We start from the raw sequence: 18,461 nt of genomic DNA, 5'->3' as shown, positions 1-18,461 counted from the left end.
TTTCAATATGATTTCACATGATAATGCACACATATCAATCAATTCCACATGAATCTTGTAGTAAATCATGAACTAGAAACCCCATTAACATGGTAATAACGAACACATTCAAAATTCCACTATGAAATTCATCAAACTCATAAACTTGTAATTAAAATGATTTCTTGAACTCTAAGGGTGGAAGGTAACCCTTGGATGAACACTTGACATACCTTGTTTGCTAAATTCTTGAAGAACAATGGTGAAAATCTTGAGTCTTGGTCTTGAAACTAAATCACCTAGGGTTCTTGTTCTTGAGTAATTTGAGAGAAAGTAAGTATATTTTGCTCGATGAGGGTTGAATCTCGTATTTTAGGGCAGAATAAGGGTGGGAAAAAGACCCAAACACCCCCCAAGGACGCGGCTTTTAATGACTGAAAATTGGATTGTCGACGCGCAGCGTCGTTGGCATCGACGTGATAGCCAACGCGCCGCATCGAGTCACTGGAAATTGCCACTAGGAGCCAAGGAAAAAAATACTGATCGATGCAATGGTTGACGCATCGCACCAAGATCGCATCGATACACTATTTTGGATTCTCAAACGTGGTTTAAACGAGGTCCAAAAAATATGTAACTCGTTCGAGAACACCTATTGATATACCTGATCATGAATTAACCTAAAGATTGATACTTTAAGTCCATAAGAGTCATGAAATAGAGTTATCAACTTACGAAGGTCAAAGTAATACTAAGTCTGAATACTTAGATAGAATTTTCTAAGTCTTTTAGCAAGCTTAAAAGACTGAGTTGAGCTTAGAATTTTGCAGGGTCTTACAGGTTGAGTCAGTCATTCTTTGGGCCTGGGGGGTTGGCTGTTATTTGCTGAAAAAGGGTGGGCCGACAGAGGCTTTGGGCTGATGGTCCAACTGAAAAAAAGGGAAAAAAAAGCTGATGGGATAACTGATATAGTTGTTGGGCCAAGTAGCTGGCAAGGGCAGTTTGGGCCATTTGGTTTGGGAAGTTTGGGCTGAAATTGGGGTTAGATTTGGACAAGTGTTAGAAGGATTTAGATAGAAACAAATCATTCATAAAATAGCTTAAATTGGATTAAACCTTGGGCGAATTTATTTAATTTTTGACCGAATTAAATATCAATTGGTCAAATTGCATTGAAATTGTGTCCAAGTTGATTTCAATTAAGGTTGAATTAAATAAATTGATCATATTTAATTAAAATTTGAAATAAATTAATCACTACTTTAATTCCAAGCTTCTTGATTTAATAAAATCAAACAAATATTTTCCAAATAAAATATTTTCAAGGAAAAATTACCTTTGAATCAAGATTTTAATTATTTAAAATTTACTTCAAGGTAAGTCTTGATTAAAATTTGATATTTTATAAAGGATAAATATTTAAGTAACAAAATTATATAATTTCGTATAATTAAATACGATAATATATAATCTTTACTTAAAATGACAAAATTTACTCAGATAAATATTTTAAAAAGCTCTTTTTTTTATTATTATTGTTAGTTGAATAAAATAAATGTTGTAATTTTATTTAAAATTGAAGAAACTCAGAATTAAACTTAGTTGGGGAGAGCAAAAATTAGTGTCAACTGTCATTATCCTACATGCAAGCTCTATGCAGTTTTATGTACTGGTAGCGGTTAGCCTGTGTATTATCTTCTCATAAGCCAAAATGAGTTTCCATCAAAGTCAAAAAAAGGATTCCTCACTTTCCCTTCTCATTTAAAATAGTACTTGAGGCTTTCATCTCAACATATTGATTTGATTCGATAATCGGGGACCAAGCATATTGCCGCCAGAAGCAGAACCCCATATTTCTTCAAGAGAATCTCTCTGATCATTCTAAAGCAACTAGAAAGAGATTCTTTAACCAGAAAGAATTCAGTTCAAAGGTAGGATACTGATCTTGGCTTACTGATCTTATGCCTGTCATTGAGCTTGATCCTCTTTGTAAATTTTTAACTTTTTTCCTGATTGTTTTTTACTTTTGAGTTTTTTATTTGAATTTTTTGAGTAAGGCTTCTGCAGTTTGTTGTTTCTCTCTTGGTGGTAAGTGCGTCTATTTAGGAACTATGATAATGATTTCTAATATTTGAGTTTGTTTCTACATATTTTGTTTGTTTGCTGAATAAAATAGACACTGGGGTGCAGTAGCGGATTTAGAATTTTCACTTTCTTCTATAGGTTGTATTACTACCAAGAAGTTGGGAACAATGATGAGATCACTTGGTCAGAATGTCACTGAAGCTAAACTACAGGATAAGATCAGTGAAGTTGATGTTGATCAAAATGGAATCATTGATTTTCTAGAGTTCTTGAATCTGATGGAACGTAAGATGATGGTATGGGAGTACTAGCTATTTAAATACTAAGCTACCATCTTTCTTATTTGAATTTATTAAGATATTTGATATGTTGCTTCACTTTTATTTCCTCAACCACTATTTAGATGCCTCTTTTATGAAAACTAATTTTGAGTAAAACTTTGACTTATTTGGCGATTGCAGGCGAAAACTTTGTTGTTGTGATCCAAATTTCTTTCTGTCTCTTTAAGTTGTGATAGATTCATGCATATAACAATTTTTTTTCATATTTTAACCCACTATACTGTTATTAGGGACTGTCATGGTGTGGTCCAACTTCATATGTTTGTACTTATAGGATATAAACTTGATAACTTGCATATATTTTTCAGTTTAGCATATTTGTCGTATTTCAACTTTGAAATATTGTGGATGACTTTTGTATCAAGTGATTTTTGGATCAAATATTGAGTATGCAATGATTTTGTATCAAGAAAAACTTTGCTCTTACGTTTTGCATGCACTGATGAGATATCTTTTTTATAGGAAAAGTTTTTTCTATGCAATAATCATCCAAGTTACAATAATTACATAATATAATCGTCAAGGGATCAATGATTGGTTCATTCTTCCTTTTGTTCTTTTAGCATTTTGTTATTGTGTTTTTTCCTTTGGATCTTATACCATCATGAAAAGTAGGAGAGAAATATACTTTCTTTATTGCCTGTAAAATATTATTAAATATAGTAGTCTTATGCTCAAATAATCAGATTTCATACTTGGGAAAACAATGTACATAATTTGGACTTGTTTTTGTGAAGGACACCGATTTTGAGGAGGAACTCAAAGAAGCTTTCAAGATTTTCGACAAAGATCAGAATGACTTTTTTTCTACAGTTGAGGTGCTTTTTTGTAGGGAAGTTATTTCAGCAAGTAATTGAGGAAAATTTTTTTAACATGCTTGTAGTTTTTTCGTCATCAACGTATTATAGATTGTCAATTCATGTCTCTTATGTGTCTTCATTTTGCATTTCAGCTTCGTCATGTAATGACTAACGTGGGAAAGAAGCTGACTGATGAAGAGGTAGAAGAGATGATCCGAGAGGTAGATATTTTTGGTGATGGGCAAGTTAATCACAAGAAGTTTGTCTGTATGATACTTGCCAAGTGATGGCTTAAAATTTTCTTAGTTACTGTGTATGAATGTTTGTTTCTATTGTTTATTATAAATGGTTGCTAATTTTTTGAAAGATTTTAATGTTCATGTCTTCTCTTATTTTTTGCTTTCCAATGTAACAGCTAAGGTAGTGATGCAATACCTGAAAATGACTTCTAAAAGACGTGTTATATACAGTAGAACTACTAAAGAGGTGGAGAAATTTACAGTAGAGTTGTTTAATTTAGTTTAGGAAAAGAAGGGGAAAGAAGAGCATATGCTCTTGGATTTGACATTGAATGGAAGCCCGCGTTTAGAAGAGGTTAGTTCAAAACTTCAACTTAGGCAAATGATAGTTTCACTACAATCCAAAATTTGCAAATCAGATTGAAATTCTTGAATAGTTCAATCAGTTTTTCAATGTACTAGCTTCTTTTGACGGGGTGTTAAATGGAATCTTGTAAGTTATAAAATGTGACATTTATTGATGTCCCTAAACAAGCTTCATGAAGCATTCAGAAAATCCTAAAGTATGGAAAGTACCTAGCTACTACGGATAGGATCTCTCTAAAGTGATACAAATGCCTAAGCTTTTCCTAGATGGATCTTTATATTAAGATTGGCTACACCAGGAAGCCTTAGCACAAGAGATAAACTATGCAAATGGAAAATAACAATTACTCAATTCTGCCCTTTATGTGAAGTGGAGAATGAAAGCATCAACCACCTATTCTTTACCTGTGAAGTGTCACCCCAGCTATAGCAGAATATACACTCCAAATAGAATATACAAAAAGCAATACACAAACAGACATACACTTTTATAATGACACTTATAGAACATTAAGATAATTATACAATTCTTTTTTGTGATATTTAAAAAATTAACTTCAAATATAAATTTTTGATTCAAATGTTAACCATACACATACACAATATATACTAGATGAAATTTGTATTAAATTAGATTTGAAACATAACTCATCGTTTCATGGACGACCAGTGTGAATCATTGTAAGAAATCAACCCTTCTTATTAATTTTCAATCCATCGAGCTCAAATTCAGGATTTATGATGACATCTTCAACATTGCTTTTTGTATTCCTATGATTATTTAATAAACCATAATATTTATATCTGATGTTATATACTAAACTCTTGAATGTATGAATTAGTAAATTAAGGTAAAAAAAATAAAGCATTGCCTTTCACGCACTTTCTTGGCATAACACCAATTTATAAATTGATCAACCAATATATCTAGAACCTCAAATCCAACATAATCTTCAAATGGATGTTTTTTGTTGAAGAAAACGATGGATTTTTCATGGCTAGAACCATAATGTTGGTGCATTATCACTGGAGATTTATCAAAGATGACCGGTGATAAAGTTTGAGATTCGGATTTTGGTGTTTCAAGCATCCTAAATGTAGGTTATAGTTGGATCAGCTGAGACTCAGTAAAAAATGATAATTTGTATACTAACAGTACACAAAACTACTTTTTTTTTTTATAAATATGCACAAAACTTAAACTCATGTTTTAATTAAGTGGATAAGAGGGTGTTTGTATAAGATTATAAGTAGGTCAAAATGACTTAAAAACTATCTTTTACTTTTAGAAGTGTTTGGCAATTCTAAAAATTGCTTAAAAAAAAGATAATTTTGACTTTTTAAAAGCCAAAAGCTAGAAGTTGTTCATTTCCTACTTTTTTTTTAGCTTATAATTCATTAAAAAATGACCAAATAAAAGACATTTTTGTCTCTATAATTTTCACTTATTTCAAAATTACCCTCTTATAGCCCTAAAATACACTTCTCTTTCACTACCGTCCACGCTTTTTCTTTTACACCTTTTAACGAACTTATTGCAGTACTATTAAAGTCTAAAATTAATAGAAGTTGAATTTAAATTTATATTAATTTATAATAATTAATGCAGATTTAAATGTAATCCGTATTCACATTTTGGGGGGGGGGGGGGTTAGAAACATTACTATCATTATTATTATAATAAAATATTTATGATATTAATATCTAATTGTATCTTGATATCCCAAATTACCAACTTATTAAATGGATTGATCGAAATTGAATTTGAGGAGTTCAAAAGCTACTTAAGGTTATCCGTATATTGGCCGTAAAGATTATCCGATTCATGTATATTTGACGACGCAACGTAATCATTACTCAATCAACGAGTAATATATTTTTCAGTGAAGAGTCATTTTAGCAAACAAATAGAATCATGTGCGACCAACTATTTATCTATTAATGTAATTATAATGATTAGTAACATATATATTTTGTTTGATGATTTAAACTCTTTTAACCAAGAAAAAAGATTTTTTTTGCGCACAAATTTAATAGTCTTTCATGAATATATATATATATATATATATATATATATAAAGGCATAAGTTTAAACCAATAAAAATAGACCCAGAAATATATGCAGGTTTAGAATGGAATTTAAACAAATTTACTAAACCAATAATTTTTATACTAGACTCTCATCTATTATATACTACAAGTAAAGGAGAAACTTCAGTCAGGTTTACAGATTATAATTACACAACTAAAAGAAATTTAGACGATGATGAAACAGAGAGTAATATAGAAACAGAAAGCGAGTTTATGAATATAGAAGTCCTACAAGAAGGATATGAAGTAGACATGGCCATAGAAAAGGCTGAAAACTTAGCAGAAGAATATAAATATATAACTTTTAAATGTAAAGGATGTCAAAAGGATGACATGAAAATAGAAGAATGTATAGAACATTTTAAAAACTGCTTAGAGAGAAGTGATAATTTAGGATATAGAAATAACAAATTATTCCTTGAAAGAAAAGATGAAGACACAATCTCTGTATTAAGTTCTACCATCAGTTATAAAGAACTAGCAGAATTAGAACCAACTAGCTCTTCAAGTGCTAGCCCATTCCAATAAACAAACCCTAATCTCCAACCAATAGATTATAGTACAGGCAATGTACCTAGAAGACCAACAATTAGGATAAACCCAGATACAGAGCTTAGAGGAGATAATATAAAACTAGCAGGTAAAAGAATGCCAATAGAAGAACCAATTAAACTACAAGAAGGGGGTAGTAAAGGTAAAATTCTGAATATAGCAGCACATGATCTTCAAATGTGATATACAGTGATAGATTTATGGAAAGGAATAGTAGCTGCAGATTACTTAAGACATTATATAGAAACAGATAAGGAAACAATATATAAATATTTAGAAACCTTCTTAGGGGAATCTGCAAAAGCTACATGGGAAAGTTTTAAGACAAATTGCCCATATGATTTCCAGGTTTTATTAAGTATGGGACCAAATCCCTATAATTTTCCAAACAAAATGCATATGTTATTAACGGGAAAAGATCCAAATAGTGGATTATTAGCACTACAAAAGAAAGCATTAATCAAACTAGAACAATTAAGTATTTCACATTGGATATATATAAAGAAATTCCTACAAGACTATTTTTATTATTGCACCGTCAGCGAAAATACTTTTAATGAAGAATTAGGCAAAAAATTATTCAATAAATTACCTGGAGCCTTAGGAAGAGAAATAGAAGATAGATGGTATAAAAGAGATGGGATAGTAGCCAACCCAAATTTAAAATGGACAATCGGACATAGAACACAACATATAATGGATATACTAACAGAAAAATGTACAAACACACAAATACAAAAACAATTAAAAAGAAATGAAATGAATTTCTGTAAATCTGTTATATATACAACCCAGAATTACGATCAGAAACAATACAGAAAATATAAGAAGAAACATAATCAAAAACCATATAGTCGTAAACAATACTTCTTAAGAAAATCAAAAGCTAAAAAACCATGGTTAAATAGAGATAGACATGTTAGGAATTATAGAAATGATAGAAATTATAAAAACAAATTAGAATGCTATAGTTGTGGAAGCATCGACCATTTAGCTAATGTATGTCCTAAAAGAAATAATAATAGAACTAGAAATTCTCAACTAAGAGAGGATTTCCAAGAAACTTTATTAAATGTGGATGAATACATGTCAGATACAGAAAGTTTATACTCAATAATAAGTATTGATTTAAATGATAAAGATAACCCAAACTCTGATTCTTCAGAATCAGAAGAAGATAACTTAGTTAATGAGTTAGGACAAGAGATAGAGGATTTAGACTTAAACAACCTAGTAATCAATAATTTAATGAATATTACTCAAGAATGTATACATGAATTCCAAAGAAATAAAGGTCTAGACAGTAATAGATGTCGTATATGTAATTGGTATCCAAGTAAAGACAATAGAGCTAAATGCAAAAAATGTTACTTAGAAGCATGTATAAATTGTATAGAAAATATTTAAAAATAAAAGTAGAACCAGAAATAAATAACGGACAAAAATATATAAATAATCAAATCCTAAATCTAAGGGTGTCTACTTTAGAAACCCGAGTAAATGATTTAGAACAAAGATTAACTATCCTAGAAAAAGGAAAAACCAAAATCGTCATAGAAGAAACAGATACACAAGAGGCGATACATTTCGAAAAACTAGAAGCATAACTTATGAATCTAGAAGATAATGACACTAGTCTAATATGCAACGAAGATAAAGAATTCTCTACCATAAAAGTTTTAGTAAAAATTAAAATAAAAGATGTGGAGATAGAAACTCTAGCATTAGTAGATCCCGGATGTACTAGCTGTTTAATCAATAAAGAAATATTACCGAAACATTTACTAAAAGTACTTGAAAGACCTATAACAGCTACTCAAATGGATGGATCACAAAATATCTATAATTATTACATAGAAAAAGCAAAAATAAGTTTTTTAAATACATGCAATAAATTTTATAACCCAGTTTATAATGTTAATAAAATATTAGCAAGAAATTTAAACATAGGATCAGATTTTGTTATCGGACTGAGATTTTGTATACAGAATAAAGGAGGATGTCTCTTAACAAGAGATGGAATAATGCTCTTTAAAAACTTAACTTATGCACCAGTACAAACAGTAACATTGCCAACAGTATCTAGAACACTAAACACAAATAAAACGAGATTGCTTCCAGAACCATGTTGTGACAATTGCCAAAACAATCAATGTCAAAGTAGCAACCTGTTAAAAGAAAACAAAAATATAAAAGAAAACCTAGAAGAAGTTAGAAATTATACTCTGCTTAATGCAGAAGGACAAGAATGCTTAATAGATATAGAAAAAGACTATACCCTAATAAGTATAGAAACTCAGTTTTATAATTTTAAAAAAGGAATGGATAAAGTAGGAATAATAAATAGTCCAAAAGATTTAGAAAATATAATATCTATACTAGATAAAATGGAAATAATAGGAGAAAGACCGTTAGCCCATTGGGATGCTAACGAGATAATGTGTAAATTAGATATAATTAATTCAAAATACACTATAAAAACATCACCTATAGAAGCAAATAATGAAGATACTAAAGAATTTAATATACAAATAAAAGAACTTTTACAATTAGAAGTAATAAGAAGATCTACCTCTAGACATAGATCAACCGCCTTTATGGTAAGAAATCATAGTGAACAAATAAGAGGCAAAGCTCGTATGGTAATTAACTATAAAAGATTAAATGATAACACCAGAATAGATGCATATAAACTACCAGATAAAAGTGAGTTAATTAATTGAATTCAAAATAAAAAGATATATAGTAAATTTGACTGTAAGTCAGGCTACTGGCAAGTCAAAATGCACCCAGACAGCATAGAGTGGACGGCATTCACATGTCCAAGCGGACATTTTGAATGGTTTAGTTATGCCATTTGGTCTAAAGACAGCTCCACCCATTTTTCAACGAAAGATGGATAACATATTTGGAGAATATAAACATTTTATATTAGTATATGTAGATGATATATTGGTATTCAGTCAAAACATACAAGAACATTTAGGACACTTACAAATAATTTTCAGATTATTTGTTAAACATGAAATAATAATAAGTAAAAAGAAAATGGAATTATGTAAGACTTATATTAATTTTCTAGGAATAACTTTAGGAAATGGAAAAGTAAAACTCCAACCACACATTGCAAAGAAGGTATTAGAAATGCCAGATAAATTAGAAAAGACAAAAGATTTACAAAAATTTTTAGGATTAGTAAATTATGCAAGAAATTTTATTCAAGACTTAGGAAAAATAGCAGGACCATTATACGCAAAGACAGGTAGTAAAAGGCAGAAAAATTTCAATATAGAAGATATTAAATTAATCCAAAAAATAAAAGAAAAAATTAAAAATATTCCATATCTAAAAATTCCATTAGAATCAGATTACTTAATCATTCAAACAGATGGAAATGATTTAGGATGGGGAGCTATCTTAAAAGCACGACCTAATAAATACAGTAATAAAAATGAAGAACAAATATGTGGTTATCAGAGTGGGGCATATAAAGAAAAAGAAAACATGAGTGCTATAGACCTAGAGGTATTAGCTATAATATACGGGTTAAATAGTTTCAAATTATATATTCTAAATAAAAAAGAAATTTTAGTTAGAACAAATTGTGAAGTTATAGTTAAATTTCATCAAAAAATAAATGACAAAACTAGTAGTAGAAGAAGATGGCTAAATTTTACAGACACCATATCTTTTTATAAGAATATAGTATTTGAACATATAAAAGGTAAAGAAAACGAATTAGTAGACCAGTTAAGTAGATTACGACTGGAAATAAATAAATAAACTTAATCTCACTTATTTGTTTTCAGCATGAGACCAACAGGACAACCTCCTGCAGTTAAAGGCAAGGGTGTAGCTTCGTCTTCAGATTCATACCAACAGACAATATTAGGTAATTTAAATTTTAGACCACTAGAATCTTTAGAAGCAATGGAAAGAATTCACTTCGGACCATTTAACTTAATTGCTTATCCGGAGAGCAACATATCATTTAGAGTAAGACCAGATTACATTTTAGATAGACCCCAAAGGTGTTTAGTAGATAATCTTTGGATATCTTATAATAGACAAAACCGTAATCATTTTATGGCATCCATGAACTCTTTATGCCATTACATGGCAGAAAAAAGTAAGCCTAGGTTTAAATACTATATAGTCATTCATGGAAAAACTAATGGAATTTTCTAAACATAGTTAGAAGTATTAGATTCAATACAAGATTTTAAAGCCCCTCTTTTTAAAGGTTTTAATGATTTCACCGAAGCCACCAATCATGCTAGAGGATATTTAGGACCAAACTATTATATATCTCCCTCACTCAGACAGAACCATGGTTTTAATGATTTCACCGAAGCCACCAATCATGCTAGAGGATATTTAGGACCAAACTATTATATATCTCCCTCACTCAGACAGAACTCAGATCAAATACCTCAGTATAATTTACAAAAAGAGACTGGAAAGATTATTTTCTGCAACCATTGTTTTTCAATGATGGAGAATTTTAAAAAGCTAAATGCTCAGAAAGAATCACTCCTCATGAAAAACACTCGATTAATAAAGCAGATATAATTATTAGAAGTAAGACTCAGCAAGCAAACAAATATAAGCAAGACAGATGCACAAACACAAACTCAGAGTTCTCCATCTCCTCAAAAAATGGATGAGAAGGGTATGCATTTCCCACTAAATGCTCAGAAATTCACTGTACCGGATGCTGGTACAGCTAGTCCGATTCAAACGGTGACCGGTAAAGACAAATCAAACCCGTTAATGGCTGTCACTTTGTCAAAAAGTGAAGATGAAGAATGTTCTTCATCAAAAAATAAGTTAATAAGATTAGGTAATAAGATTTTAAAGAAGACTTTAATATCTAAAAGAAAAAATGAAACAATAGAGACTATAATCAAACAGACTTTAGATAGATTCTTTAGCAACCAGACACAAGATAAACATATGAATGAACAACCAGACGGACAACCCACTAATTTAGACAGAGCTGTTCCAGAGATAAATAATACAGATAATAATTCTGCAAGATCAGACGAAGATGATAGTATTGCACACTTCCAGGATGCTCAGGATCCATACGAAGACGATGACTCAGGAATGAGCTTCGACTCAATTGCCCTGCACAACTTGGATACATAGTAAAGACAATATACAATTTGTATTATTAGATAGTATAGTCAGGTGGGGATGTCCACTTTATGTCTTGTAATAATCAGGGTCAGAGTGTTTCCTTTATCACTACTTTCCAAAAGAAAGAAAAACTGTTGAAGCACGCGTCAAAATAAGTCTGGAAGAAAAATTAATAATGCATGTGACGATGGGGCCCAATGAGTACCCGGCTTGCATTATTAAGATTCTTTCTCATCTCTTAGCTTTAAGTGTCGGCCACATGTATTTAGGCCACGTAGTAGTCTTTAGAACCACTACTTTATCTAGTTTTTTGCCTATAAAAGGCGTACATTTTGTAGAAGGAAGGCAGAGTGAAATCAACCAACTTCAAAACCTACTTGAAATGTGTAAACCCTTCCTCCCAAAAATCTATCCAAGCCAGTCTTTCTTGTATAAACTTTGTATCATTGTGATTTAAATAAAAGCTCCAAGTTTTCTATTCGATCTTAAGGGGGTTCCCGAAAGGGAAACCTCTCTCCTAGTTACTTCATGTAAGTTCTTATTTACATATTTTTCCCACAAAAAATATTTATACTTATGTTCTTATATCCATGTTTAAAGTTATTCTACATATTTTTGTAAATCATGTAAATTAAATTCTCTGTAAAATTTTTACCCTTAGTATATGGTTAGCCTCTTAATTTCTTAATAACAACGATGGATTAACCTGTAAATTCCTAGGAATAACAGGTCTACAAAACAGAAAAGACGAGTGTTAGCTGCCAGACAAAAATTTTTCGGGGTGTGGTTAAAGAAGTAAGATGTTAAGACCATAGATTAAGAGGAAGAGATGAGCAGAGTAAAATAAAAAAAATAAAAAAAAACTCTAGGGAAAATATAAACTATAAGAATGATAAACATGAAGAAACAGTAAGAAAGAGGGAGTACTGAGTAGGTTTTACAAAATTGATATACAAAATCAATCGTCATCAACTGAAATCTATCCTTGTTTATTATCTTTGTTTATCTCTGTGTTAAAATATTGAAATATAATATTATTGAAATATATCTTTGTTTTATTGAAATATATCTCTGTTTGGGTATATATATATATATATATATATAGGGAGAGAGAGAGAAACTGAACTAAAAATATATATTAATTTGAATTTGGATCATTTTAGAAATAAACATTAATAATAATCAACTCTACATTTTGTTAACATCAATAACTTTTTTCCAGTTTCAGCACTTTTATCCAAACACGTAACTTCTTATTTTAAAAATAAGTTTCAGCACTTTCAAAAATACTTTTTTAAAAAAAAATTTTAAGTCACTTTTTTTCGGCCTATCCACGGGCTCTAAATGGCACCAGTGGCAATTAGGACAAACAAACAGAAGGGACATATCAATGTTTTAACTTTATTTATGCCAATTCTAAAAGCGTCACTATCAGATTATTTTTTATGATCAGCCAAAAACGATTATGTAATTAATAATACTACAAATAAATTTGCAGTCTTGCTGCTCTTGCCTTTACACAATTTTCTAGTTTGAAAACGGTTTTATATTATATCATCATCATGTTGTGGAAATTTTTATATTTTGCCGTCGGCAACAACTTGCCTAAAATGGTTACATACATTTAACATAATATCACATTATATTAAAGGATAATTTAATGTATTAAAATTTACGCTATGTGAAGGATCCGGAGAAAAGTCGAATCATAAGTGTTTATATATGGTACACAATGAGTTAAACTAATATCCAAGATAACGTAAAGATTTTTTGTTCTATTAAGTTACCTTTATAATATGTTTTAATATATAATCTGCTTTATTTTTAAAATTACAAATTCCACTTTAGCTGCTTTATTTATAGAGAATTAATTTTATATATATATATATATATATATATATATATATATATATATTTGGAAATATGATGATATAAAAAGTTATTTATAATATCGAAGAATGTAAGTTAAATTAGTTGAGAAACCAAGTAAGGATATTTAAAATATAATACTCTCTCCATTCCAAATTATCCGTCCCAAAGTTTTTAAATTGATTTCTCATTTTACTTCTCTTTTTTATTAATCAAGACAAGACAATTTTTTTTCCGTTATACCCTTAGTAATTGATTACTCCTTGTTACTAGCATTGAATTATCAAATCTTGAAAAATGTTGCAAAGACTTTGGTAATCCTATAAACCTAATTCTCCACATAAAAAGTGTTTTGGTATCAGCTATATAATAACTCCATCAATATTGAAACTAACAACATGACACAATTAATAGGGGGAAAATGATCAAGTTACATAATCAATTATTGTTTTCTTAATAGTTGTATCATCTCAATTTGGAACGGATAATTTGAGACGGGGAGTATGTTAATTGATATAGATTCTTAACTTATATATGCAATATAAATGTTTATACACATATATAATTTATATTTTTGACTTGATCACCCTTTAATTTATGATTACAATCTAGTCTCCTCTTGTTAGTAGAAGAATATAAAGAAACAATGCTATAAGTTAATTTGTTGAGCTTGATGAGAAATAAGCCACAAAGATATTATATATGTTACTATTTTTAAAAAAAAATAGCTTCAACACTTAAAATAAGTATATGCTGATCATAACTATTTTAATCAATTAAACCAAACGGGATCTATGTACTGATGGTCCTTAGGAGATTGCTAAATTAATTAAAAATAAAGTAAAGAAAAGGATTTTTGTTGGATTAATTGAAATATCTTAATTTTAGTACGAATAAAACATTTATTTGACAAGAAGAGAATCAGTGACATGAAAGGTTGACCTACAATGTCCAATTAATTGATAGGACAATTTTATTTTCTCTCTGAAATTTTCAAATTTCGTCTTGATTTATTAATCATTAACAAATAATGAATAGGGCACACCAGCTTCCCAGAAAAAAAAAAAAAATAGGGCACACCAAATACTATTTTCATCCTATCTCTTTCACACGAGATACACCTTTTTTTTCTAAGAAAAATATAAATATGGACGTTTATTTTAATTTCTAGTATCCTGTGTAATGACTTAAAGCAAACTATAATATTCTAAAGTCAAAAACTTATATAGGCGTTTGGACAACAATTGATTTTTAGATTAAACCAAAAATAATACTAATAAATTAAGATTATACGTATTTGGACGTGAATTTCATTTGAAATTAAAAAATTTGGGATTTAATAGTGAAAAACACTTTCACTTGAAACACTCCTCGTACAAATTTTTCATATTTTGATAGTATACTATTTGCAATTACTGAAATATTACTTATGGCAAATATATGTTCAACCATCAAAATCGAAGTAAAGTGTTTTCGTACCTCCCCGATTAAAGTAACACAAATAACGGTAATGATAGAATAATATTCCCCCGTTTCAAAAATATGACATACTTTTCTTTTTAGTGATTCTTTTCTATTTTGATAACACTTTAATTCTAACTTTTCATGTGGCATATTTACTAGCACAAGATAGTTTGATACATTAAACATAATTTTAATATAAGACAATAAAATTCGATTTTTTGTTTTGTTTTCTTAAACTCTAGCTAAAGTTAAAATATGTCATTCTTTTTAAAACTTAGTACTACATAGTGCTATTAAAATCAAAACGAAGAAAAGTTAGTTTTATGTAACCATGCAAATTCAAGTGTAGTAGTTAGGTCCATTCATTTATGTTGTTATTTTTGAGAATAAAAATTACGAAAATGAAAACATTAATTTTCCTGACATTTAAGCTTTTCCGCTTTTAGATTGGATGGCCAGACAATTCAACCGCTCGCGTTGCTTATAAATATCAGATAGAGGAAAAGAATATATCGGACATAACAAATCCAGCGTATTATTATATATATTCCATAAGCAGGTCTGAAGAGGATAGAGTGTATGTAGATCCTTACCATTACCTCGTGGAAATAGAGAGGAGTAACATAACAAAGCCATTTGACAAAGCGAGTACAATAGTAAATAAGAAATAGCAACTAAGTTGTAGCAAATAATAGAGAAAGCATAACATAACATAACATTCAGAGCAAAATAACACGATATCGGACGATAAAAATACCTCGAATAGTTATATACTTAAAAAAGGCTGAAATCAAAGAAGCATCAGCACTTAAAACAAAATGGATTCAACAATACAACATGATAAAAGTAAAAACTATTCAAAATTGAAAACAAAAATAGAAATTGATTTTTGACCTATAGTGGCCAAAAAACCCTAATTAATAATATAGCTGCTCCATATCTTAATAATAATAGAAATTTTAATGAAGTAGAAATATAGCTATTTAATTAATAGCTACATAAGTAAGCTTCTAATAATGGCAGCTTGAGCACTATCACTATCAGTTGATTCCAAAAGTTGTGATAATCTCTCACTTAATCCATCCACTTCTCTGTGTAAATTCCTTATATAGTTGCAAGTCTCTTGCAGAACTTTTGAAGCTGAAACCTGTTTAATTTATATTATAAAAAATAAATTAAAGAATGTTAGAAACTAGATAATAATGGATGACAACTTAGTCTAAGTCGAGGGTCTATCAGAAACATCCTTATATCCCACAAAGATAAGGTAAGGTCTGCGTACACCCTACCTTCCGTAAGCTAATGGTGTGTTATAGTGTTGAAAATATAATTAAATAGCTGGGGTCTATCAGAAAGAAACCTCTATATCCCACAAAAGATAAGGTAAGGTCTACTTACACCCCATCCTCTATAAGTTGAGGGTCTATCGTGTTAAAAACATAATTAAATAATTAAAGTATGTTATCTAATAGCTTAAGTTTTTAGATGAAATGGTCACACACTTCAATATGGTGTTAGCACAAGCAGAGGTCTTGAGATCGAATCTCGTTTTAAAATACAATTAAATAATAAACCTAGTCTCTATACCTCGTAAAGACAGCATAAATTTCACATATCCTTCACCCTCTTCAGACCCTACTTGTGAAACTATACCAAATTTATTGTATATATTGTTTTTTGTTGTTGATGGTGCATGTATATATATAGGTCACTTTCAAGCAAGATACTATAATATATGAGGTGTGGCGGGATGCTAACTCACATGAGAGGATAATAAATTGTGTTTTAATATCTTAAAGAAAATAAAACCAACAATATTATGTAACTATCACGAATCAAGAGTGTATCTTTTGCAAGAAAGTAAAAAATTTATTAGGGAGCGACATCTTATTCTCCTCACGGGAATTCATGAATCGTAGAAACATTCAAAACGGGCTCCACATAATCAGAGTCAAAAAACCTATACTGGTAATTCAATAGGTCAAGTAAGTCTGCTGACAAGCCTGTCGGTTATTAGCGTCTTGCCTTACTTATCAAATACAGTTCAGACTCAGTTCCTCGCTTTACATGTAAAAGTTGTTTTATAAGTAGAATGGGATATTGAGGAGAAAAGGGAATGCGTAGAAACAGAAAACAAGACAAGTACATTTTGATATGATATTCATGTGGAATTGTGGGCTATACTAGTGGGCATGAAAATGTCACCCTCAAACTTATCTCTAAGAGGAAAAAGAAATTGAAGGCCACACAAACTATAGGAAGTTTCTAGGAAATTAATGCCTTCAAATATTTGTACAACCCCACCCCAAACACACATAGAGCAAAGTAAAAACAAAGGCCAAAGATGTTAGTAAAAATAACTATACGTTATATATATATATATATATATATATATATATATACTGATAATGTAAATAATTTTTGAACGTCGATGATGATAATGATGATGATACCTTATCAGAACGCCTATTGCGAATTTCAGGAATAAGTTGTTGCAACTTGGAAACAAGATCAGCAATCTGATCATCACTTATTCTGGAACGTGATCTTCTGCTTGACATTATATATATATATATATATTTGTCAGTAATATGAAACTAAGAAATTAAATCAAAACTCAAGAAAGAACAAAAGGGCCAGAGAAGAAAAATGAGAGAGAGTTTATTAAGTGAGTTGTCAGATAGAATCTTGAAAATGAGTTGAGTTATTTAGTGTGGGAGAGAGGGGAGTTTAAAAAGAAGAGAAGAAGAGAGAAAGAGACAAGTTATGGACAGAGAGATAAGGAGGCCATGAAGAAGAAATTAAAAAAACACCAAGGAAGGAGTGTTGGAGGTGAACAAGACCAGTGCATGGGAGAAAGCAGTGGGCTATTCTTGTTTTTAAAGAGAGAGAGAAATCTATATATTACAGGAGGTGATGGCAAATTCAAGATTTAAACTTAATAGGTTGGACAGTATTTGAAGTTTTTTAAAATACTGATGCTTCAAAAATTAAAATTCTGATAAAATATATAGTATATTATGTTTTGTAAACGTAAGCTACATCCGCCCCTTGTTTGAGGAGGTAGGAGATGGGGTCCACTATCGAGTAATGTGAGTATAATGAATTTAAAAAATTTAATTTTAACACAAGTATTAGAACATTCATAATAGGGGTGGCGATGAGGCGAGACAGATATGGTATTGCGTGAGGTCGGGGAATTTGATATCAGGCACGCATGGCAGGTTTTCGATTTGTGTAGTGTGGGTTGGGACAGGCTGAAAACAAAATAAGTGTTATAGTTTATGCAATACAAATTGAAATTTTTCGGGGTTAAGCCCCATCTATGGGTGTCAAACGGGCCGAGCCGGACCAACTCGGAATCGGCCCTTTCATTTTAATTGAGTTGAGGGTCGGTTTTGACGCTAGTCGGGCTGGGTTGGACCGGGCCAAACAGTAAAATAATTAAAACTCATCCTAACCCGACCCACTTAACCCAACCTGGTCAAACCCACCAAAATTCGATTAAACCCGGTTAAAAACCAGTCAAACCC

At 30.3% G+C, this 18,461-nt stretch overlaps 2 protein-coding genes across 2 annotated transcripts; one reads left to right on the top strand and one right to left on the bottom strand.

Annotated features, from left to right (window-relative positions):
• Nucleotides 1-2,155: 2,155 nt before the first annotated feature.
• Nucleotides 2,156-3,492, top strand: LOC107847082 (calmodulin-like). Its single transcript, XM_016691327.2, has 3 exons — nucleotides 2,156-2,360; nucleotides 3,143-3,223; nucleotides 3,358-3,492. Exons 1-3 carry the CDS (start codon nucleotides 2,232-2,234, stop codon nucleotides 3,490-3,492), a joined length of 345 nt encoding a protein of 114 aa, XP_016546813.2. The 5' UTR covers nucleotides 2,156-2,231.
• Nucleotides 3,493-15,668: 12,176 nt separating this feature from the next.
• LOC107847041 (transcription factor PRE6) lies at nucleotides 15,669-17,931 on the bottom strand. Its single transcript, XM_016691289.2, has 2 exons — nucleotides 17,382-17,931; nucleotides 15,669-16,075 (listed from the first exon to the last, which is right to left on the bottom strand). Exons 1-2 carry the CDS (start codon nucleotides 17,487-17,489, stop codon nucleotides 15,923-15,925), a joined length of 261 nt encoding a protein of 86 aa, XP_016546775.2. The 5' UTR covers nucleotides 17,490-17,931; the 3' UTR covers nucleotides 15,669-15,922.
• Between the last annotated feature and the right edge of the window lie 530 nt (nucleotides 17,932-18,461).

The sequence above is a fragment of the Capsicum annuum genome, chromosome 11 (genome assembly GCF_002878395.1).
Source record: "Capsicum annuum cultivar UCD-10X-F1 chromosome 11, UCD10Xv1.1, whole genome shotgun sequence".
Taxonomy (NCBI): Eukaryota; Viridiplantae; Streptophyta; class Magnoliopsida; order Solanales; family Solanaceae; genus Capsicum; species Capsicum annuum.
Note: the sequence above shows the minus strand (reverse complement) of the source record. Positions and strands in the feature narration are given on the sequence as shown.

What these genes read in the sequence shown, in the direction of transcription:
- LOC107847041 (XM_016691289.2), bottom strand. Translation starts at nt 17,489, where the DNA reads ATGTCAAGCAGAAGATCACGTTCCAGAATAAGTGATGATCAGATTGCT. An exon ending in GCAATAGGCGTTCTGATAAG is followed by an intron (nt 16,076 to 17,381) that starts GTATCATCATCA and finishes TAAATTAAACAG; the next exon opens with GTTTCAGCTTCAAAAGTTCT.
- LOC107847082 (XM_016691327.2), top strand. Translation starts at nt 2,232, where the DNA reads ATGATGAGATCACTTGGTCAGAATGTCACTGAAGCTAAACTACAGGAT. An exon ending in TGATGGAACGTAAGATGATG is followed by an intron (nt 2,361 to 3,142) that starts GTATGGGAGTAC and finishes GTTTTTGTGAAG; the next exon opens with GACACCGATTTTGAGGAGGA. An exon ending in ACTTTTTTTCTACAGTTGAG is followed by an intron (nt 3,224 to 3,357) that starts GTGCTTTTTTGT and finishes TTTGCATTTCAG; the next exon opens with CTTCGTCATGTAATGACTAA.